General features: G+C 50.3%; 1 protein-coding gene across 3 annotated transcripts in view; it reads right to left on the bottom strand.

The window, feature by feature from the left end:
• The window catches only part of APP (amyloid beta precursor protein), a 365,769-nt gene extending 344,433 nt beyond the window's left edge, over window positions 1–21,336 (bottom strand). For all 3 annotated transcript variants that reach the window (XM_075335061.1, XM_075335059.1, XM_075335060.1), the window contains exon 1: window positions 21,152–21,336. In XM_075335061.1, the coding sequence (XP_075191176.1) occupies window positions 21,152–21,202 (51 nt within the window). In that variant the 5' untranslated portion in view covers window positions 21,203–21,336. The remainder of the gene's footprint in view (window positions 1–21,151) is intronic.
• Between the last annotated feature and the right edge of the window lie 3,845 nt (window positions 21,337–25,181).

Below are 25,181 nucleotides of genomic sequence, written 5' to 3'. Positions count from 1 at the left end.
CTGTTTTCTGTTATTTTGATAAAATCAATGTTTTTTTTCTACTGCAGATCTAGCAGTTATACAGAGGTCATGAATATGCTGGACTACCTGCAGCACGCCAAGTAGTCCTGTAATGATAATCTCCTGCTGATTAAACAGTGATTTTATCAAAACTGCACTAAGCAGCTCAGTAAGTGACACAGCTGGAATCAGGATCTCTGACCCTAGGTTATACTGCTTTCAGATTACAAAAAAATTGGTGACCGAATCCTTTAACAGAGCAATGGCCAGACATCCGTCCTGCCAGTCCATTCTGTAATAAGGATAAAAGTGCCTCATCAAGGAAAAAAAATGTCTTGATCTGCTGATTGGTACATACCCCAGCGGTAGGACACCCCCAATCAGCAAGTTATCACGCATTCTACGAAGAGAGATACCGGAGCATGGGAAAGCTAGAACAGGCAGGAAACCGCTAATGGTATATGTAAGCATGTTCAATTGGGGATTAAGCTTGAAAACTTAAAGGGTTTGTTCATGACTTTTCTATATTGATGGTGTATCCTCAGGATAGGTATTGGATTGAAGGGGGTTACAACTATTGGCATCCATGCCAATCAGCTATTCCTGCTGCTAGCGGAGGTCGGCAGTACTAAGTTGCGGATTTGCACAGCACAGTACCTCTTTTCCATATACACCTTAAAAAAGGACATTCAGAAGTCAGAGTCAGTTCAAAGGCGGCAACTAGACTACCAAAAAGGAATGGATGGAGGCCTCCCATATGATGACAGGTTGGAAAAGTCAGCTATGTTTAGCTTAGAAAAAAGACGTCTCAGAGGAGATCTCATTTAGATGTATAAATACATGTGTGGTCAATATAAAGGACTGGCACATGACTTATTCCTTCCAAAGACAATACTAAGGACCAGGGGGCATTCACTGCGAGTGGAAGAAAAGCGATTCCAGCAGCTAAATATGAAAGGGTTCTTTACAGTTAGAGCAGTTAGACTGTGGAATGCCGACCACAAGAGGTAGCAATGGCTGACACTAGAACAGCTTTATATCAGGGCTGGATGATTTCCTCACTACACAACATTGTTGGTTGTAAGTGACTTTTAGGGACAAAATGTAGAATTGGTGGAGGAAGGAGGAACTAGATGGACCTAGGTCTTTTTTTCAACCTAAGTAACTATATGTAACGATGTAACCTTCGGCCTGGGACAGCTCAGAGTCCCACGGCTTTCAAAATGACCTCTACGCTGATGATACGCAGATTCTCTCTGAGCCCGACATCACCTCCTTACAACCCCATGCTCTGTGGCCTCCCTTCTAACACACTCATGCCCCTACAATCCATTCTAAACTATGCTGCCCGGCTAATCCACCTATCCCCCCGCTACTCCCCGATCTCTCCGCTCTGCCAATCCCTTCCCTGGCTTCCCATTGCCCAACGACTCCAGTTCAAAGCCTTAACCATGACATACAAATCAATCCACAACCTGTCTCCTCTATACCTCCAGCTACCTAACCTCCGACCCTCACAAGATCTCCTTCTCTACTCCTCTCTTATCACCTCTTCCCACAATCGCATACAAGATTTCTCCCGCGCCGCCCCCATTCTCTGGAACGCTCTGCCCCAACAACATATCAGACTCTCGCCTACCTTGGAAAGGCTCAAAAGGAAACTGAAGAACCACCTCTTCCACCAAGCCTACAACTTGCCATAACCCTCAGTCCACCACAGCGTCGCATGACCACCTTTACCCTCACCTACTGTATCCTCACCCATCTCCTGTAAACTAAGCCCTCGGAGCAGGGTCCTCTCTCCCCCTGTATCCTCATCCATCCCCTGTAGACTGTGAGCCCTCACGGGCAGGGTTCGCACTCCTCTTGTATCCTCACCAATTCCCTGTAGGCTGTGAGCCCTCATGGGCAGGGTTCTCACTCCTCTTGTATCCTCACCAATTCCCTGTAGGCTGTGAGCCCTCACAGGCAGGGTCCTCTCTCCTCATGTATCCTCACCCATCCCCTGTAGGCAGGCTGTGAGCCCTTGCAGGCAGGGTCCTCTTTCCTCCTGTATCCTCATCCATCCCCTGTAAGCCCTCACGGGCAGGGTTCTCACTCCTCCTGTATCCTCACCAATTCCCTGTAGGCTGTGAGCCCTCACAGGCAGGGTCCTCTCTCCTCATGTATCCTCACCCATCTCCTGTAGGCAGGCTGTGAGCCCTTGCAGGCAGGGTCCTCTTTCCTCCTGTATCCTCATTCATCCCCTGTAAGCCCTCACGGGCAGGGTTCTCACTCCTCCTGTATCCTCACCCATCCCCTGTAGGCTGTGAGCCCTCGCGAGCAGGTTCCCCTCTCGCCCTGTATCCTCACCCATCCCCTGTAGGCTGTAAGCCCTTGCAAGCAGGGTCCTCTCACCCTGTATCCTCACCCATCCCCTGTAGGCAGGCTGTGAGCCCTTGCAGGCAGGGTCCTCTTTCCTCCTGTATCCTCATCCATCCCCTGTAAGCCCTCACGGGCAGGGTTCTCACTCCTCCTGTATCCTCACCCATCCCCTATAGGCTGTGAGCCCTTGCGAGCATGGTCCTCTATCGTCCTCTCTCCTCACCCATCCCCTGTAGGCTGGGTCCTCTATCCTCCTGTACTAGTTTGTGCCTTGTGTTGTTCATGAATATTGTACTTGTCCCTATTATGTGTACCCCTTTAATATGTAACGCGCCATGGAATTAATGGCACTACAACAATAATACCGTAATAAAAACAAAAGTAATAAAATAAAAAAATACATTTAACATAAAACTTTGATCTAAACAGTAAGTTAGTCTATATTTTAGGTTCCGTCTTCCTTTAAGGACAGGTTGTTCCACAAATTAGCGATATTTTCTATTAATGGGATAATCCGTCTGACAAAAAGGGTCGTGCGCCCCACAATAATGGCAACAAAAAATATCTACTAGAATAGTAACAAAGCCATAACATTCTGAAAAATGTAAGTGATTTTTTTTTCTCTCCAAAATTTACCCATCGCAGCTCGAGCCAACCCATTATCGTCCGGTATTGTATCAAAATAATAAAATGTTCCCTCGAAGAACAATTATGAGGACAATCTCCGCTCTTAGAGAACAGATGACATTTTGCCTACGATGGAGCGCGGGTTTTTCATTAACCGTCCTGATTTGGACGTCCATTTGCAGTAATTCTGTCCTGTGCGGACTGCGGTGCTCATTCAGCTCTAGAGGCCGGGAAGCGTAAACCAATAATTGAATGTAGCAGGCACTCCCTCTGCAAGGAGCAGCATATATCTGCGCTACAATGAAAATTTGTCAAGGTGACCTTATATTCAGAGCAGCTGCAGGCGTCTTACCAGAACTTACTGCAGCCAAGGAAATGCTGACCGCAAACTACACACATACAGTCCCCAAATAAGCACTAGGTGGTCATTATACACACAAGTGCCAGTTACCGTAAAAAGTGCACGAAGCCAGAGACAAAATTAGAGATAACAATATGTTGCTTTCCCAAAAGAATTGCTTTTCACCTCAATGCATAGCAAAAGGTGAAGATATGGGGGTGAGGAGGCAACACCTGGAATTGTCTGATTATACAACAGCTGCAGGCTTATGCAGGAGATGCTGTAATGTAAGAGTTTGTTAACATTGTACTGTGTTACCGCTCCAAATTGTGGGTGTCAGATGTTCCCTGAAATCTTTCATTGTCGTGATGCTGAAGATAGTAGTTGCTGTATGTCCCAAGTGGAGATTGACGGATCAATTTGCAGAAGTGATGAGTGGGCACTACCATGCTCAGGTGCTCAGTACTGGTAACTAGTGATGAGTGGGCACTACCATGCTCAGGTGCTCAGTACTGGTAACTAGTGATGAGTGAGCACTACCATGCTCAGGTGCTCGGTACTAGTAACTAGTAATGAGTGAGCACTACCATGCTTGGTACTCGTAACGAACATTTGGAGGCTCGGATGGACGCGACTCGAGGCTGTAGAGTTCTCTGAAAAATATTCAAGTTCCCCATTGGCTTCCATTAACTCAGTACATGAGTCACCCCCATCCGGCATCCAACTGCAGGTTACGAATACCTTGCACCCGAGCATGGTAGTGGCCGCTCATCACTAGTTACGAGTACTGAGCACCCGAGCATGGTAGTGCTCGCTCATCACTAGTTACGAGTACTGAGCACCTGAGCATGGTAGTGCTCGCTCATCACTAGTTACGAGTACTGAGCACCCGAGCATGGTAGTGCTCACTCATCACTAGTTACGAGTACTGAGCACCCGAGCATGGTAGAGCTCGCTCATCACTAGTTACGCGATTGAGGGAAGAGGAGATAAGAGAGGAGTAGAGAAGGAGACCTTGTGAGGATCTGAGGTTGTGTGCGGGGGTAAGTACCGGGAGACTAGGTCACAGCTGTAGGGAGGAGACAGGTTGTGGATGGCTTTGTCTGTCATGGTTAATGTTTTGAACTGGAGTCGTTGGGCGATGGGAAGCCAGTGAAGGGATTGGCAGAGTGGCGAGGCTGGGGAATAGCGAGGGGAGAGGTGGAATAAGCGGGCCGCAGAGTTTAGGATAGATTGGAGGGGTGCAAGAGTGTTGGAAGGGAGGCCAGAGAAGAGGAGGTTGCAGTAGTCGAGGCGGGAGATGATGAGGGCATGCACTAATGTTTTTGCTGAATCTTGGTTAAGGAAAGCACGGATCCGGGAGTTGTAGTCTGGATGAAGTGAAGAGGGCTTGGATGTGTGGCTTGAAGGATAGAGCAGAGTTGAGGGTTACTCCAAGGCAACGAGCTTGTGAGACTGGGGAGAGTGAGCAACCATCAAGGCTTCTTGGAGGGGATGAGTGAGGAGGAGGAAAGACAATGAATTCTGTTTTGTCCATGTTAAGTTTTAGGAATCGCGCAGAGAAGAAGGATGAAATAGCAGACAGACATTGTGGAATTTTGGTTAGTAGAGAGGTAATGTCAGGTCCAGAGAGGTAGATCTGTGTGTCATCGGCATAGAGATGATACTGGAAGCCGTGGGACTCTATGAGCTGTCCCAGGCCGAAGGTGTAGATGGAGAACAGCAGGGGTCCAAGAACTGAGCCTTGGGGGACAACGACAGATAGGGGGCGAGTTGAGGAAGTGGTGTGAGAGTGGGAGACGCTGAAAGTTCGGTTGGTTAGGTATGAGGAGATCCAAGATAGGGCCAAGTCTGTGATGCACAGAGATGAGAGAATCTGTAGTAGGAGGCAATGGTCTACTGTGTCAAAGGTAGAGGACAGGTCCAGGAGGAGGAGGATAGAGTAGTGTCGCTTGGCTTTGGCGGTTAGTAGATTATTTGTGACTTTGGTTAGGGCAGTTTCAGTAGAGTGATGAGGTCGGAAGCCAGATTGTAGCCGGTCAAAGAGGGAGCAGGAGGAGAGGTATGAGGACAATTCAAGATGGACATGCTGTTCCAGTAGTTTTGAGGCATAGGGGAGAAGGGCTATGGGGCGATAGTTTGACACAGAGGATGGGTCAAGGGAGGGCTTTTTGAGGATGGGTGTAATGGAGGCATGTTTAAAGCATGAGGGGAATACATCACTAGTTACAAGTACTGAGCCCCCGAGCATGGTAGTGCTCGCTCATCACTAGTTACGAGTACTGAGCACCCGAGCATGGTAGTGCTCACTCATCACTAGTTACGAGTACTGAGCACCCGAGCATGGTAGTGCCCGCTCATCACTAGTTACACGTACTGAGCACCTGAGCATGGTAGTGCCCGCTCATCACTAGTTACACGTACTGAGCACCTGAGCATGGTAGTGCTCACTCATCACTAGTTACGAGTACTGAGCACCCGAGCATGGTAGTGCTCGCTCATCACTAGTTACACGTACTGAGCACCTGAGCATGGTAGTGCCCGCTCATCACTAGTTACACGTACTGAGCACCTGAGCATGGTAGTGCTCACTCATCACTAGTTACGAGTACTGAGCACCCGAGCATGGTAGTGCTCGCTCATCACTAGTTACACGTACTGAGCACCTGAGCATGGTAGTGCTCACTCATCACTAGTTACGAGTACTGAGCACCCGAGCATGGTAGTGCCCGCTCATCACTAGTTACCAGTACTGAGCACCCGAGCATGGTAGTGCTCGCTCATCACTAGTTACACGTACTGAGCACCTGAGCATGGTAGTGATCGCTCATCACTAGTTACGAGTACTGAGCACCCGAGCATGGTAGTGCTCACTCATCACTAGTTACGAGTACTGAGCACCCGAGCATGGTAGTGCTCGCTCATCACTAGTTACACGTACTGAGCACCTGAGTATGGTAGTGCTCGCTCATCACTAGTTACGAGTACTGAGCACCCGAGCATGGTAGTGCTCACTCATCACTAGTTACGAGTACTGAGCACCTGAGCATGGTAGTGCTCACTCATCACTAGTTACGAGTACTGAGCACCTGAGCATGGTAGTGCTCGCTCATCACTAGTTACGAGTACTGAGCACCTGAGCATGGTAGTGCTCGCTCATCACTAGTTACCAGTACTGAGCACCCGAGCATGGTAGTGCTCGCTCATCACTAGTTACGAGTACTGAGCACCTGAGCATGGTAGTGCCCACTCATCACTAGTTACCAGTACTGAGCACCTGAGCATGGTAGTGCTCGCTCATCACTAGTTACGAGTACTGAGCACCTGAGCATGGTAGTGCCCACTCATCACTAGTTACGAGTACTGAGCACCTGAGCATGGTAGTGCTCACTCATCACTAGTTACGAGTACTGAGCACCTGAGCATGGTAGTGCTCGCTCATCACTAGTTACGAGTACTGAGCACCTGAGCATGGTAGTGCTCGCTCATCACTAGTTACCAGTACTGAGCACCCGAGCATGGTAGTGCTCGCTCATCACTAGTTACGAGTACTGAGCACCTGAGCATTGTAGTGCCCACTCATCACTAGTTACCAGTACTGAGCACCTGAGCATGGTAGTGCCCGCTCATCACTAGTTACCAGTACTGAGCACCCGAGCATGGTAGTGCTCGCTCATCACTAGTTACGAGTACTGAGCACCCGAGCATGGTAGTGCTCGCTCATCACTAGTTACGAGTACTGAGCACCTGAGCATGGTAGTGCTCGCTCATCACTAGTTACGAGTACTGAGCACCTGAGCATGGTAGTGCCCACTCATCACTAGTTACCAGTACTGAGCACCTGAGCATGGTAGTGCCCACTCATCACTAGTTACCAGTACTGAGCACCTGAGCATGGTAGTGCTCACTCATCACTAGTTACCAGACCTGAGGTACACAGCCAGAAGTCAAGGGCACGTGCCCTTCATCATGCCTACTTTTTTTTCTATTGACATTTCCACCCTTAAAAATATTGTGCCCTGGGCCACTGCTTTGGTGGCTTCCCCAAACTACACCACTGGCCAATAGGGTACTAGTGAACCCATTTGTGTGTTGTGAAAAAAACCCTCTAAGAGAAAAAACAAACAAACCATAAGCTGCAATTGTAAAGCCATCTCGAAATATCTCCAGCCGGACGGTTTTCTCAGGTGTGAAGACATAAACCATAATTGAGACAAGTGGATGGATGCCGTGCCGGGTTTGTATACATGAAGTCATCCCACCCTCAGATGAACCCGACTGAACAGCTGTAATGGATGCTGCACTACGTTCCTTCTGTTTGGGTGAGAAATCCATTACGGAAGGTCATCTAAGGGTCCTCGAGATGCACGTCCTCGCCATGTAAACAGCACGCTCTTCGACAAAATCCCCAAATATTTCACTGCACAGTAACAGGTGGATTTTAGTTCCAAACGAGCTGACGTTCACAAGTAGGAAAAAGCCGGAAAAAAAATAAACCAAATCACAACTGCTTCACCCTTACAGGGGGTTGCCCAGAATAAGAAAATATGGCTGTTTCCTTCCAAAAACAGCCACACACCTGCTCACGCCTTGTGTCTGGCATTCAAGCAGTACAGGAGTTGGGGTATAGCACCACATGCAACATGTAGGCAGCTGTGGAAGAAAGAGGGAAAACTCCTTTAAAAGGGGCAATTTTTCTTCTGACATTTGTAAAAAGGTTATTTCGGGACTGGTCGCCTTGACAAGGTCTGAATGATGGATCTGGTCACTATCTTCCATGGATACATGTACATGTGATGTCTTGACTGAAATCAATGGTGTTTATGAAGGTCCGAAAGACCAGTCGCAGGTCCAACTGGCTGCCCTTGACTCCAGGAGCAAGACAAAGACACTATGTAATTCTAGAAGTAAAAAAAGGACATGGGCTTATCTGTAGACCTTAGGCCACTTTGACACTGCATTCAGTCAGGCTTTCGTCCAACCCCCCCCCCCCCCACCTTCCCCCCAAACTGGTTTCAGATGCATGCGTTGATGTGGCCATTGACTATAACGGTGCAGGAGTCGGCACCGTGTGCTCTGTCATGCACACATTTCGGGAGTATATGCTTTCTGGAGGCGGACACCCAGACGTAGTAGACTGCATCTGTCTGCCACCTCCAGTAAGCATATACACCCGAAATTGGTGCACGACATTGCACACGGTAACTCCGTTTGTACCCTTATAGTCAATGGCCCCGGTGGCGCATGCGTCCAAAACCAGTTTTGCGGGGAACTCAGATGGAAGCCCCAACGGGACCACTGTACGGAGATCAGAACACAGTGTGATAGGGGCCTTACTGCTTTTTCCAACACAAGGTGTAATCTATAGTGGGTGTAGGTTATAATACTTTGATCAGAGGTCCCAAACCTTTTTGGCCTTGAGAGCCACATCCAGCTCTGACAGAGGGTCACGAGCCACATCCAGCTCCCTCACACCCAGAGCTACCATTACTACCGGTAGTATAATCACAGCCAAAGCTTTTCAACATAAATCCCACTGGGGCAGTATACCAAGAACCAGGTGCTCCCACTATACCCCCCATATAGATCTGCTCTACTTTGTGGGGCTACACGCAAGAGTCACCATCTAAAGACCTGTTTTTCATATGTTTGCGAAACCTGGTACTTATATGCATTAAGCTGGTAGACTCTAACAAGCAATACATCACTGGCCCACAGGCCACAGGTAGCTCTTGAGCTACAGGTTAGGGACCCCTGAAAATCTATATAGATTTGACTGTCAGAAAGTGACTCCATGAGGGTGGCATGATGTCCTGTCCTGTAAAGGTACCAGTGCTCACATCCCAGCACCTTGCAGCTCAAAAAAGAAAGTTTGGAGACACCATGCTGCCTCATCATCCAACATGATCCACCCGATGTGGCAGTGGTAAGTGCTGGTCCTGCATCTTGAGGAAACCCAAGGCTGTTGCGTCATCGTACGGTCTGGTAATGACTGAGGATTTCAAGGTGCCTTTGGCTTTTCCAAGAGGTTTGTGTGATCGTCAAAGTATATCCCCTCCAAACCAGTGTTCCCCAACTCCAGTACTCATGAGCCACCAACAGATCATGATTTCAGGATTTTCTTAGTAAAGGACAAGTGATGGAATTATTATTACCTGGGAAATACTAAGGAAATCCTGAAAACATAATCTATTGGTGGATCATGAGGACTGGAGTTGGGGGGAACACTGGTCTGGAGGGTATATGCTTGCAGGATCGCATAAACTTCCATGGAAAAGCCAATGGCACACTGAAATCCTCAGTCATTGCCAGATCTTATGCTGATGCAGTAGCCTTGGGTTCCTCCTGGTGCAGGACAATGGCCGGCTTCATGCAGGCAGACTGTGAGGATGAAGACGGTATTGATGCCATTGACTGGTCCTCAAGTTGCCAGTCACGATGCCAGGCAGCGTTCCAAACTGTCCAGGAGTCATTGATGTCCTGATCCAGGACTGGGAGAAGACCACCCAAGACACCATGCTCAATATCATCCGGAGCGAGCCCAGATATTGTAAGAGTGGACACCGGCCACACACACTACTAATCACATTATTAGTGGCCATGATGAAATTCACACAAATTGGATCCATCTGTGATTTTCGTCTTTTTGCCTTTAATTTTCAGTAGACTTGGAATCCAGATCTCTACTGGTTGATCATTTTGGTTCCATCGACCGTTGAGACGTCATTTTGGTTCCATCGACCGTTGAGACGTCATTTTGTTTCAGATCCGATGTGCGATTTCAGAGTTCAATGTATTGAAAAAAAATTCCTCCAAGAAGTTTATGCGACATTTTCTGTCTCTTTAGTTTACGAGATTAAGCCATTTCCACCAGCACAAACCAGTAAATCCATTAGAACAGTCTAAAACGTTGTAAAGTTCACAAATTTCCTTACTGCAAAATTCCATTCACGCAAGAACCTCCCATATCAGAAGGGAGGCGAGAGCAATGACTGCACCAGTGTGTGCCGAGGATTGTAGAAAGGAGGCCGGCCGGGTCACCTTCCATGCCAACTGTCCGAGTCAGGAATGCCAGTGTAAAGTGAGCGGGCTCACAGCCCGGCCTGCGGTGGTTAACCCTTCCCTAGCAAAAAAGGGCCAATGTGCTGCCCATTATGATTCATATACTGACGATTTCTCCTGGAAGATGCGAGGTTAAAGGAATTCATTACATTCACTGCTCCTATGGACTCGGAATAAGCAGTGATTAGTGGCTGGTTATGAGTCATTCCCACAGCTACGTAGCACTGGCGAGGGGCGCTACCCACAATGCTGTCATACATAGCCCTGGTCACACGTCTCAAGACTATTGTGTGGCGAGACAAGATTCACAATACAACTGATGAGAGATAAAGATAGCACGGAAAGAAAATCTGAGCGGTGGACGTCCCTGCTGGAGCAAGGAAACTAACACTTGCCATTAATATGTAATATTTATTTACCTGGTGTGAATGCCGCTGTTCTCCTGAATCCAGTGATGTTTCTCTTTTGATCCTAGGCCTCTCTGTTCCCGAGATATGGCCCCTTCTTCCCTGCATAAAAATCTAGTCTTGTTAGCCAAGTGGGTGTAGTCCTCAACCCTTATTTGGGGCGTGTTTTTGAGGATCACTCCCACTTGACTAACAAGATTAGATTTATTTACAGGAGTAAAAGAGGTCATATCTCAGGAATGGAGAGGCGCAGGAAGAAAAGAAAAACAACGCCGGACTCAGCAGAACAGCGACATTTACACCAGGTAAAAAAAAAAAAAAAAAAAAAAAGAATTATGGCAAGTGACAGGTCCTCTAACTTAGGAGCTCGTCAGGAGGAAATTAATATAAAAAAAAAAAATGAAAAGGGTCTGAGCTGAATAGTAACGCCCGATTGCCAATCTGATCCCACATTTCCAGGATGAATAACAGAGGAGTAACACAAAAGCTGACTTCTAAGAAAAGATCCTTCAAAATTGTTATTTCATGGGGAATAAAAGGATTTTGTTTTTTTTTACCATGGACAGGTGAGCAAAAGGAATATGTAGGTCTTCAATTCTTGGACGTTTTTCTTTATATAGATATATTTTTGAGTGAAATGTAAATGATTTTTTATTCTATAAACTATTGACAATGTCTCCGAATTTCCAACCAATAAATGTATTTATTTTCTGAAAATGAGAAATGATCAAAATAACAGAACAATGCACAATGCTTTCACACCTCAAATAATGCAAAGAAAAAGTTCATAATCATTTAGAAATAATACTAATAATGTTTTACCTCAGGAAGATTCAGAAATCAATATTTTAAGGAATAACCATGATTTGTAATTCCAGCTTTCATGAGTCTTGGCTGCTTCCCACCAGTCTTTCACACTGCTTTTGGGTGACCTTATGCCATTCCTGGTGCAAAAATGTAAGCAGTTCTTTGTTTGATGGCTTGTGACTATCCATCTTCCTCTTGATTACATTCCAGAGGTTTTCAATGGGGTTCAGGTCTGGAGATTGGGCTGGTCATGACAGGGTTTTGATGTGGTGGTCCTTCATCCACACATTGATTGACCTAGCTGTGTGGCATGGTGCATTGTCCTGCTGGAAAAAAAACAGTCCTCAGAGTTGCGGAACATTGCCTGAGCAGAAGGAAGCAACTATTTTTCCAAGGATAACCTTGTATGCGGCTTGATTCATACGTCCTTCGCAAAGTTTAAGCTGCCCAATTCCAGCCTTGCTGAAGTATCCCCAGATCATCACCGATCCTCCACCAAATTTCACAGCAGGTGCAAGACACTGTGGCTTGTACGCCTCTGCAGGTCTCGGTCTAATCATTAGATGACCAGGTGTTGGGCAAAGCTGAAAATTAGACTCATCAGAGAAGATTACCTTACTCCAGTCCTCTAAGGTTTAATTGGGCAGATTAAACTTTGCGAAGGACATATAAATCAATCTGCATACAAGTTTATCCTGGAAAAACAGTTGCTTCCTTCTGCTCAGCCAATGTTCCTCAACTCTGAGGACTGGTTTTTCCAGCAGGACAATGCCCCATGCCACATAGCTATGTCAATCAATGTGTGGATAAAGGACTACCACATGAAAACCCTGTCATGGCCATCCCAATTCTCCAGACCTGAACCCCATTGAAAACCTCTGGAATGTAATCAAGAGGAAGATAGTCACAAGCCATCAAACAAAGAACTGCTTACATTTTTGCACCAGGAGTGCATAAGGTCACCCAAAAGCAGTGTGAAAGACTGGTGGAAAGCAGCCAAGACGCATGAAAGCTGTGATTAAAAATCATGGTTATTCCACAAAATATTGATTTCTGAATCTTCCTGAGATAAAACATTATTAGTATTTTTGTTCCTAAATGATTATGAACTTGTCATTATACACGATCATCCAATTTGTGTCAAACTGTGCAGGGTCACCGCCCCCTTAACAAGAGGAATCAATGTTCAGTTATTTTGCAGGAGGAATAACAGGGGAACATAACACAATTAATATAGAAAACAGATAGCAGTTCATAAATCCATGGTAAACAGAGCCAGTCAGTTCTTCAATTCTGGGACATGTTTTACAACTCTGCATTGTGGAATTCCTCTGTTACTCCTCCTGAAAATGTCAAACTAAACCATCAATTGGGGTTATGAATTGAGGGCGTGTCCCTACACCCGAACACTGTCCAATCAGCACCAGTGTAATGCTCAATTGTCAGTTCATTTCCAGGAGGAGTAACAGAGGAACATAACATTGCATAAGGGTGATAGGATCAAGGGGAAAACAAATATTTTCTACATGTTAGGACAGGTGGCAGGTTCTCATTAAAGGGATAGATAAGGTTACTGCATTTCAACATGGAGTCCCAGCAAATGAGATACACAAGGCCCGCGCTCAATAGAAGGGATTTGTTTAGATCAGAATGAATATGGCTCTGTTATTCCTAAAAAAGACACTACTAATAAACCCTTCAGCGAGCCCCGGGCACAAAGAGAGTCAGTTTTCACTATAATTCAAACGCAGCCCAGAATAAGCGGCTCATTGTCTGCTCCGATGCCGAACAGATCCTGCATGGCCTGTGTCTGCTCACAGCCCGCTCCTCCAAGACATGGCTTCCCATAGACTCCGGAGGGCCCTGCAATGCCATCTCCAAGAGAATCTGAGCTTCTTGGGACGATGGCTGAAGAGCAGAAATCGCCTACAAGACATAACCAAGGCTCAGCAATGCAGCAGCCCCCTGTGCCCATGATGGCAGAACGGGGGACTAAACCCCCTACAATCCAGGTCTTCTCAATGAACGGAAACTAAACATCTTAAAATCCAGAGGTCTCCTCACCTAATGGAGGACTAAACACTCTACAATCCTGAAGTCTCCTCACCAAACGGGTAACTAAGCACCCTACAATCCAGAAGTCTCCTTACCAAACGGGTAACTAAGCACCCTACAATCCTGAAGTCTCCTTACCTAATGTGGGACTAAACACACTACAATCCAGAGGTCTCCTCAACGATCGGAGACTAAACACCCTACAATCCTGAAGTCTCCTCACCTAACGGGGGACTAAACCCTACAATTCAGAAGTCTCCTCACCTAGTGCCTAAATCACTTCTCAATTCCATAACTGAATCCAGGACGCTGGAAGGCAGAGTCTGGCCTTGGTGGTGCCTCTAAGGGTACTTTCACACTTGCGTTGTTTTCCTTACGTCACAATCCGCCCTTTTGGAAAACAGCGGAATCCGTTAACGGATTCCACTGTTTCCCGTAGACTTGTATGGATAACTGATTGTGCCAAAAGCACCTGCGTTGCTTCTGCTGGGCAACGCTGTGTTGCTTCCGCCCAGCGGAAGGAACGCAGCATGTAACTTTTTTTGAGCAGCGGAATCCTTAGGATTTCACTGCGCATGCTCTCTCTGGCTCCCTGCACCCGTAACTAAGGTAAATATCGGGCAACCAAGCAAAGTGCTTTACCCGATATTTACCCTGGCCACATGTGCAGGGAGCCCGACACTTCCCCGCTCGGCTCCGCCCCCTCCCGCACTCCACATGTGTATAATATATACACACACACACACACACACACACACACACACAACCTGTCCTCAGCGCCATGGCCCCGCTCGGCTCCACCCACTCCGCCACCCGCACGTTCTCAGCGGCCGAGCGATCAGCTGATCACCCGGCGACCGGCTGCTGGGAGCAATCAGCTGATCGTTCACAATAGTCTGCCGCCGGTGAAACTGTGTACAAAAAAAAAAAGGCTGGATTCCATTGTTTTGTACGATCCGTTGTGCCACTATATGCAACACATCCGTTGCATCCGTCACACAACGCAATGCAACGGATGTGGATACCGTTCAACGCAAGTGTGAAACTAGCCTAGGAATTAAGGAACAAACACTTTTTTCTGACTATATACAAATATACACATGGATACAGCATATTCACTAATCACCTGAGGATGTAAGAGCATTCAGGCATCTACACCAGAGTTTGCTTCAATTTCCCAGTTCACTTTTATGTAACTAATAAAACTAAAAGAATCAATTGACCTATAAACCCGAGCCCGACATGTATTCAATGTAAATTACATTACATAGGTGTAAAGAAAACCAATGGCAGTCAAAGTGATCATCCTGGGGCTACAGATAAACATAGAAGGATTTTTACTATAAAATTATATATAATAAATTATATATAATATATTATATATATATATATATATATATATATATATATATATATATATATATATATATATATATATATATATATATATATATATATTTTTTTTTTATTTTATTTTATTTTTCTGCAATGTGCATATATATTACACATTTATTCAACATATAATAATCCAGCACTTATTTCCAGAAAATTGCCAAAAAAAAATAAAAAATTAAAAGATCAAATACAGATCCCTGAGCACAGAAAACACAGCACATTCTGAATTCAGATTTTAGCCTGAATTCCTCATCCCTTGCAATTCATTTTTGTCACTGTCTGATAATCCAGAGGATCTGAAAACAGGGCCAGTCACTGCTGGATTAAGAAGGAGGAAAAAAAAAGAAAACAAATGATATTGATTCTAAACCCATGTGCACAACACTTCAGCAGAGGCAATGAGCCTTCTGCACCTGTACCCGGGGCTCGCTGAAGGCTTTATTAGTGCTGCGTTTATAGGAATAACAGCTATATTTCCACTTGAAAAAAAGCTCATTGACAGAGCCGAAACGCTGTGTGCACAGGCCTGGAATACATACAATTTGTCTTCTATTTTTCTTTTTTCTTAAACTGGGAACGCTGCAATTCTTCATTGTTTGTATTTTGTAGCCCAAAGGTGAGTGGTGCTGCTTTATCCCCCTTTTTCTGGTTGGTTGGTCGGATGGAAGGACGGATGGAAGGACGGATGGAAGGACGGATGGAAGGACGGATGGAAGGACGGATGGAAGGACGGATGGAAGGACGGATGGAAGGACAGATGGAAGGACAGATGGAAGGACGGATGGAAGGACGGGTGGAAGGACGGGTGGAAGGACGGGTGGAAGGACGGGTGGAAGGACGGGTGGAAGGACGGGTGGAAGGACGGGTGGAAGGACGGGTGGAAGGACGGGTGGAAGGACGGGTGGAAGGACGGATGGAAGGACGGGTGGATACATGCGTGGACGGACGGGTGGATACATGCGTGGACGGACGGGTGGATACATGCGTGGACGGACGGGTGGATACATGCGTGGACGGACGGGTGGATACATGCGTGGACGGACGGGTGGATACATGCGTGGACGGACGGGTGGATACATGCGTGGACGGACGGGTGGATACATGCGTGGACAGACGGGTGGATACATGCGTGGACGGACGGGTGGATACATGCGTGGACGGACGGGTGGATACATGCGTGGACGGACGGGTGGATACATGCGTGGACGGACGGGTGGATACATGCGTGGACGGACGGGTGGATACATGCGTGGACGGACGGGTGGATACATGCGTGGACGGACGGGTGGATACATGCGTGGACGGACGGGTGGATACATGCGTGGACGGACGGGTGGATACATGCGTGGACGGACGGGTGGATACATGCGTGGACGGACGGGTGGATACATGCGTGGACGGACGGGTGGATACATGCGTGGACGGACGGGTGGATACATGCGTGGACGGGTGGATAGATATAGATAGAGGGATAGATAGATGTATTTTTTTCTGATTTCTCCAGATTATTAATCTGATTACTAAACATTTATGAAATAGTATATATATATATATATTAAAAAAAACAACAAAAAAAAACAACTAAATCATTGCATGGGTATAGCACCGCCACTAAGACACTCCACCCCAGGAAAAAAGAAGTGAAGACAAAACAAACAAGAAAAAACCTAAATGCCAAGTACAAAAGTGTTCTGTGAAACAAATAATTCTGCAATTCTTTGAAAAAAATAAATAATTCCACAGATGTTGGTTTCCGGATTCTGAGCGTTCTCATTGTCACAGGTCTCTATGATTTGTACACAACAAGCAATGATCGACCCGAACACACGACATCAGAGAGCTATTGTTTATCTATAATATCAAAACAAACAGCACAAAGTATCAGTGCATGTGATCCATTGTATCCATCCACTCCCCTGACTCCATACTCAGTGCTCAGCGTCCTATACTTCTAATATTTGGGGTCATTTCTACCAGATTTCTCCCCCCCTTCGCCCCTGGCAGACTTAATGGCTGAATGACGTCTTTGTAATTACAGTAGCTGAGTTATGTAGTGAGGGTGCAGGAGATACCGGGGCGGTGGACATGTCTGGGGTTGATGTTTCGGCAGCGGAGGTTGGGGGGGCTGGAGGTCTGGGGTTGATGTTTCAGCAGTGGAGGTTGGGGGGGGGCTGGAGGTCTGGGGTTGATGTTTCAGCAGTGGAGGTTGGGGGGGCTGGAGGTCTGGGGTTGATGTTTCAGCAGTGGAGGTTGGGGGGGGGCTGGAGGTCTGGGGTTGATGTTTCAGCAGTGGAGGTTGGGGGGGCTGGAGGTCTGGGGTTGATGTTTCAGCAGTGGAGGATTGGGGGCTGGAGGTCTGGGGTTGATGTTTCAGCAGTGGAGGTTGGGGGGGCTGGAGGTCTGGGGTTGATGTTTCAGCAGTGGAGGTTGGGGGGGCTGGAGGTCTGGGGTTGATGTTTCAGCAGTGGAGGTTGGGGGGGCTGGAGGTCTGGGGTTGATGTTTCAGCAGTGGAGGTTGGGGGGGCTGGAGGTCTGGGGTTGATGTTTCAGCAGTGGAGGTTGGAGGGGGCTGGAGGTCTGGGGTTGATGTTTCAGCAGTGGAGGTTGGGGGGGCTGGAGGTCTGGGGTTGATGTTTCAGCAGTGGAGGTTGGGGGGGCTGGAGGTCTGGGGTTGATGTTTCAGCAGTGGAGGTTGGGGGGGCTGGAGGTCTGGGGTTGATGTTTCAGCAGTGGAGGTTGGGGGGGCTGGAGGTCTGGGGTTGATGTTTCAGCAGTGGAGGTTGGGGGGCTGGAGGTCTGGGGTTGATGTTTCAGCAGTGGAGGTTGGGGGGCTGGAGGTCTGGGGTTGATGTTTCAGCAGTGGAGGTTGGGGGGGCTGGAGGTCTGGGGTTGATGTTTCAGCAGTGCAGGTTGGGGGGCTGGAGGTCTGGGGCTGATGATTCGGCAGTGGTTTGGGGCTGGAGGTCTGGGGTTGATGTATCAGCAGTGGAGGTTGGGGGGGCTGGAGGTCTGGGGTTGATGTTTCAGCAGTGGAGGTTGGGGGGCTGGAGGTCTGGGGTTGATGTTTCAGCAGTGGAGGATTGGGGGCTGGGAGGTCTGGGGTTGATGTTTCAGCAGTGGAGGTTGGGGGGCTGGAGGTCTGGGGTTGATGTTTCAGCAGTGGAGGATTGGGGGCTGGAGGTCTGGGGTTGATGTTTCAGCAGTGGAGGTTGGGGGGGCTGGAGGTCTGGGGTTGATGTATCAGCAGTGGAGGTTGGGGGGGCTGGAGGTCTGGGGTTGATGTTTCAGCAGTGGAGGTTGGGGGGCTGGAGGTCTGGGGTTGATGTTTCAGCAGTGGAGGATTGGGGGCTGGAGGTCTGGGGTTGATGTTTCAGCAGTGGAGGTTGGGGGGGCTGGAGGTCTGGGGTTGATGTTTCAGCAGTGGAGGTTGGGGGGGCTGGAGGTCTGGGGTTGATGTATAGGCAGCGGAGGTTGGGGGGGCTGATATTTCGGCAGTGGTTTGGGGCTGGAGGTCTGGGGACCGCCGTGGATGCAGAATACGGCTGTGAGCGGATGAATGGAGCAGGCTCCTATACACCTAGTGGTGGGAGGTTTCTCCAGCCTGCAGCTCCTCATCCAGCTTTTCATTGCAGCAATGCAGAGACGCCATCTTCCCTGGATCTTAATCTTCCTTCAGTCCAAATCCTTTTATCTCGTGCCTCTTTTATGCCCACCCAAAGGAAGAGCCCCCGGTCCTCACACACAGAGACCTCCTCCCCACCTCCAGGCGACTATACATCCACCTTATTAGAAACTGAATTCCAAAAATAACCATATGCTAATAGCACCCCGATCTATAATAAAGAGCAGAAGGGGGGGGGGCATAAAACAGAAAAGACCATGTACACAGTGCCAGCTATTCACACCAGTGATGGTCCTCCGCGCCCCCCACCAGCGGGCACAGCAGTCACAGCTTTCATGTCTCAGACACCCAGACAGAGGTGGGATCTGGAGAAATATGTACAGTCAATCCTTCAGAGGATACACCCCTTCATGACCGGGGAGATGCAAGAATATACAGCAGCCCATCACTGTACGCCTGGCACACCGACATATGGCACCGCAGAGAGGGGGCACCGGGTGCCAATGAGATGCAGAACTTTCACAAGTCATTACCGGGTAACACCAGTCGTATGGGGGAGAGGAGTGAATCACAGAGGGGTACAGACTGGAAACACTGGAAAAATAACTAATGGGGGGTGCGAAGGGGAAGAGACAAGTGTCATGTATGGGGAGGAAGAGACCCCAGAGGGGGGGGGGACGCAAGACATTAACAAGGGATGACATACACAGAGAGATGGCAATCCCAGATACAAGCAGGCAGTGAAGGGTTAATCAGTAACAGATAAACAGTCATTATTAGGGATAGGCGACAAAGGAGTGCAGCAGCAGCTTTGCCATAGAGAGAACCTGGGGATTCACAGATCAGCAGCACTGAGATCAGCGACCATGCACACAGGAGAGGATACAAAAGAAGAGGGAGGGGGCAACACAGGGTTAATCAGGAGAGGCGAGGAGCAAGAAGGCAGGGAAGGGGGTACCACATCAGAAAGGAAAGGGGGTGCCACATCAGGATGGAGCCCCCCCCAAGAAGGCAGGGAAGGGGGTGCCACATCAGAAAGGAAAGGGGGTGCCACATCAGGATGGAGCCCCCCCCAAGAAGGCAGGGAAGGGGGTGCCACATCAGAAAGGAAAGGGGGTGCCACATCAGGATGGAGCCCCCCCCCCAAGAAGGCAGGGAAGGGGGTGCCACATCAGGATGGAGCCCCCCCCCCCAAGAAGGCAGGGAAGGGGGTGCCACATCAGGATGGAGCCCCCCAAGAAGGCAGGGAAGGGGGTACCACATCAGGAAGGAGCCCCCCCAAGAAGACAGGGTAGGGGGTACCACATCAGGAAGGAGCCCCCCCAAGAAGACAGGGTAGGGGGTACCACATCAGGAAGGAGCCCCCCCAAGAAGACAGGGTAGGGGGTACCACATCAGGAAGGAGCCCCCCCAAGAAGACAGGGTAGGGGGTACCACATCAGGAAGGAGCCCCCCCCAAGAAGGCAGAAGGGGGTACCACATCAGGAAGGAGCCCCCCAAGAAGACAGAAGGGGGTACCACATCAGGAAGGAGCCCCTCAAGAAGGCAGGGAAGGGGGTACCACATCAGGAAGGATCCCCCCAAGAAGGCAGGGAAGGGGGTACCACATCAGCAAGGAGCCCCCCCCCCCCCCCAAGAAGGCAGGGTAGGGGGTACCACATCAGGAAGGAGCCCCTCAAGAAGGCAGGGAAGGGGGTACCACATCGGGAAGGATCCCCCCAAGAAGGCAGGGAAGGGGGTACCACATCAGCAAGGAGCCCCCCCAAGAAGACAGGGTAGGGGGTACCACATCAGGAAGGAGCCCCCCCCCAAGAAGGCAGGGAAGGGGGTACCACATCAGGAAGGAGCCCCTCAAGAAGGCAGGGTAGAGGGTGCTGCATCAGGCAGAAGACTCCCCAAAAAGCAGGAGCCCCCTAAGAAGGGAGGGTAAAAGGTACATCAAGCAGGAGCCCCCCAGGAAAGCAGGGCAGAGTACCACATCAGGCAGGATCCCCCACAAAAAGCAGGGAAGGGGGTTCCACATTAGGCAGGAGCCCCCAGCTTTTATACAGATGATGCAACCAAGATCCAGAAAGGCAAGAAGGGCATTAAAGGGTTAATAGGACAGAGCCCCCCCCAGTGGGGGTGGATGGGACATTTTTGCCCTCATCATTAGAGGCTACAGGTCATATGAGGAGGGGGCAGCAGAATGAAGCCAGAGATGGAGGGGGCGTCAGTGGAGCCGGCTGCACAGGGGTCCAGGTGCTGGAAGCCCCCAATAGGTTGAAGCCCCATAAAGGGCTGCTAAGCACTGAAGGGGCCGGGTGGGCGCTGGGTGCAGGCGTCATACAGAGCAGGGGCATCGCAGCGGCAGTGATCGGCGCAGCGCTGCGGGAGAGCGGCTCCGGCACCGGCAAATCCCGGGGGCGACCACACAACAAAGGAAGCCAGGTGCGCCCGCATTACATCACAGCCTCCGCCCGCCCGGCTCACCTCTATGGCCAGCGCTCCGGCCAGGAAGAGCAGCGTGAGGTGGGGCCGCATGGCTGCAGCAGAGCCGGGAGCAGCCTGGGATCCGCGCTGTGGCCTCCGGTGCGGGCGCTGATTCCTCCGGGCTGGAGCTGTGGACTGAGCGGCACACGGGAGACTCGCACACTCACATCCACGGCTGCGTCAGCTGATCCTGCCCACCCGCGCCGCCACTGACCCCTGGCGGAGCGCGACGGGTACTGCAGCTGCATGCACTACAATGGCGGAGGGGAGACGACAGCGCGGAGCATCCAGGGCTACAACCTGCGCCATCAGCGGCCCACCGGGGAACTGCCCACCACAGCCATGCCCACTGCCAAATCCACCATCATCTGCCCAGAGGGGAACTGCCCACAGCGGTGTCCACTGCCAAATCCACCATCAGCGGCCCACCGGGGAACTGCCCACCACAGCAATGCCCACCGCCAAAACCACCATCAGCGGCCCACCGGGGAACTGCCCACAGCCATGCCCACCGCCAAAACCACCATCAGCACCACCATCAGCGGCCCACCGGGGAACTGCCCACCACAGCAATGCCCACTGCCAAATCCACCATCAGCGGCCCACCGGGGAACTGCCCACCACAGCAATGCCCACCGCCAAATCCACCATCAGCGGCCCACCGGGGAACTGCCCACCACAGCAATGCCCACTGCCAAATCCACCATCAGCGGCCCACCGGGGAACTGCCCACAGCCATGCCCACCGCCAAAACCACCATCAGCACCACCATCAGCGGCCCACCGGGGAACTGCCCACCACAGCAATGCCCACCGCCAAATCCACCATCAGCGGCCCACCGGGGAACTGCCCACCACAGCAATGCCCACTGCCAAATCCACCATCATCTGCCCAGAGGGGAACTGCCCACAGCGGTGTCCACTGCCAAATCCACCATCAGCGGCCCACCGGGGAACTGCCCACCACAGCAATGCCCACTGCCAAATCCACCATCAGCGGCCCACCGGGGAACTGCCCACCACAGCAATGCCCACTGCCAAATCCACCATCAGCGGCCCACCGGGGAACTGCCCACCACAGCCATGCCCACCGCCAAAACCACCATCAGCGGCCCAGAGGGGAACTGCCCACCACAGCAATGCCCACTGCCAAATCCACCATCAGCACCACCATCAGCGGCCCACCGGGGAACTGCCCACCACAGCAATGCCCACTGCCAAATCCACCATCAGCGGCCCACCGGGGAACTGCCCACCACGGCCATGCCCACCGCCAAATCCACCATCAGCGGCCCACCGGGGAACTGCCCACCACAGCAATGCCCACCGCCAAATCCACCATCAGCGGCCCACCGGGGAACTGCCCACCACAGCCATGCCCACTGCCAAATCCACCATCAGCACCACCATCAGCGGCCCACCGGGGAACTGCCCACCACAGCAATGCCCACTGCCAAATCCACCATCAGCGGCCCACCGGGGAACTGCCCACCACGGCCATGCCCACTGCCAAATCCACCATCAGCGGCCCACCGGGGAACTGCCCACCACAGCAATGCCCACCGCCAAATCCACCATCAGCGGCCCACCGGGGAACTGCCCACCACAGCAATGCCCACCGCCAAATCCACCATCAGCGGCCCACCGGGGAACTGCCCACCACAGCAATGCCCACTGCCAAATCCACCATCAGCGGCCCACCGGGGAACTGCCCACCACGGCCATGCCCACCGCCAAATCCACCATCAGCGGCCCACCGGGGAACTGCCCACCACAGCAATGCCCACTGCCAAATCCACCATCAGCGGCCCACCGGGGAACTGCCCACCACAGCAATGCCCACTGCCAAATCCACCATCAGCGGCCCACCGGGGAACTGCCCACCACAGCAATGCCCACCGCCAAAACCACCATCAGCACCACCATCAGCGGCCCACCGGGGAACTGCCCACCACAGCAATGCCCACTGCCAAATCCACCATCAGCGGCCCACCGGGGAACTGCCCACCACAGCCATGCCCACCGCCAAATCCACCATCAGCGGCCCACCGGGGAACTGCCCACCACAGCAATGCCCACTGCCAAATCCACCATCAGTGGCCCAGAGGGGAAACTGCCCACAGCGGTGCCCACTGCCAAATCCACCATCAGCGGCCCAGAGGGGAAACTGCCCACAGCGGGACCATCTACTCAGGGGCATGACCTGTGGGCTACAATGCAACAGCCGAGAGTCACAGCACCAGCATCACAAGACGAGTGGACACCGGCAGTTTGGAGCCCCTGTGCAAGAAATGTGTATCTCTTTTTATTTTTTTGTGTTTATTTCATAGCGTCCTCTCTTGTTAGATATGAAATGAAATTACTACTGATGGAATATGGTAAAGCTCCTTTTCTGATGGAGGAGCTGATGGACTGGTCTTCTGGTCAGATGTTGCTCCATCAGCAGTCATTTTATATCTAACAAAAGAGGATCATATTATAAAGAGAGGGCGGAGTGAATAACAAAATAATGAGAATATGCTGTGTAAGGGACGGTGCTATACATAACAAGGGAGGACACTATATTAAAAGGAACGGCACCATCTATTTCTAGAGGGAATACTTTGTAACAAGGGACAGTGTTATACATAATAAAAGAGGAAATTCTGTAATTAAGAACAGTGCAGTATATAACAAGACCGTATACTATATACTAAGAGACTGTGCTATACATAATAAGGCGACATTCATGTGAAGTGTCAGTGTGCTGCCTGATTTCTATATCAAGTGACTTACTGCTGATGTCTCATCTGATTAGTTTTTGTTTTTTTCTTCTCCATCTGGTCAGACCTTCGTGCCGACATCTTCCAGCCACAACTCATCGTCTTGTCACACTGATCACTACAGCTCTGAATATATACATTTTTCTCCTGAATAAAAAAATCCCCCACTTTTGTACAGTACATGTGTGGCGCCCCTGACCTGGTCAGGTGCCACTGAGTACTGCAATGGAAACAGGTAATCCAAAAGGCTGGAATAGGATGTGTACGCACAGACACATAGTAGTGACCAGGCCTCACACACCTTTGAGGGGACCCCTGGGCAGACCCAGGAGGGGGCGTGCCTCCACATCCAATCAAGGGGTGCGGTAGAGAGGCTGGAAGCTAGGTTGCAGCGACAGTCAGGAAAAGGAGATGGAGGTAGCCAGTCTGAAGTGGAGACGCAGGAGAGCGGTCACGCTAGTCAGACCCTGCACGTGTAGTGGTCGTTGGCGGGGGAGAACGGTCACCAGAAGTTGGACAGAAAGAAGCTGAGGAAGTTAGCTGGTCGTGTACGGAGACTTCTGGTGGCTAGACACGCACGGGGAACAGGTCCCTAGAGTAGATATCCATTTATTTGGTCTGCTAAACCTGCCGGTGGGGAGGACAACAAGTCCCACACCAACCAACTAGATTCCGAGCATCAGCAGCAAAGAGGGGGCCCATAAGGAGGATCGAGCCTGGAGCCATCTTCCTTGGTCCATGCTGCCATCAAACGGGCCAAATAGGGGAGAAAAGGCAGTTGCAACTTCCCTGGATGAACCCAACGGTACTTCAAGTCAGGGGTTATCCGAAACAAGAAGTGCTAGGAAGGCGAGCTAACGGTTACCCTTATACCAGCCTGAAGGATACCTGGTTCTCTCTTGGTGTATCTCAGCATCGCCTGCGTGCCACTGGAAGCCTCTGAAAGTGAGTAAAAACCAGTTGCAAGACACTTTGGACTGAGACTGAGATATTCTGCGATCTGTTGTTCTACACACATACAACCGAGCCCCTGGGGCCAGCCTCACTCTCAGGAGGCCACACCATCTGACTGCAGATTCCATCAGCCACAGACGCTCGTTAAACTGCAGTGGCAGTCACCCATAACCCCGACCGCAAACCGAGAGTGGCGTCACGACTCAGATCTAATCAACCTGATAGACCTGTCGCCAGAATATCCAAAGGAGAAGTCCCTGCAGCGTCCCTGGAGGTGGAGCGGTGTCCCTGGGGTGACCGCTGTGGCCGGGCACC

Source organism: Anomaloglossus baeobatrachus, chromosome 2 (assembly GCF_048569485.1).
Source record: "Anomaloglossus baeobatrachus isolate aAnoBae1 chromosome 2, aAnoBae1.hap1, whole genome shotgun sequence".
Taxonomy (NCBI): domain Eukaryota; kingdom Metazoa; phylum Chordata; class Amphibia; order Anura; family Aromobatidae; genus Anomaloglossus; species Anomaloglossus baeobatrachus.
This window is presented reverse-complemented; position numbering and strand designations above follow the sequence as displayed.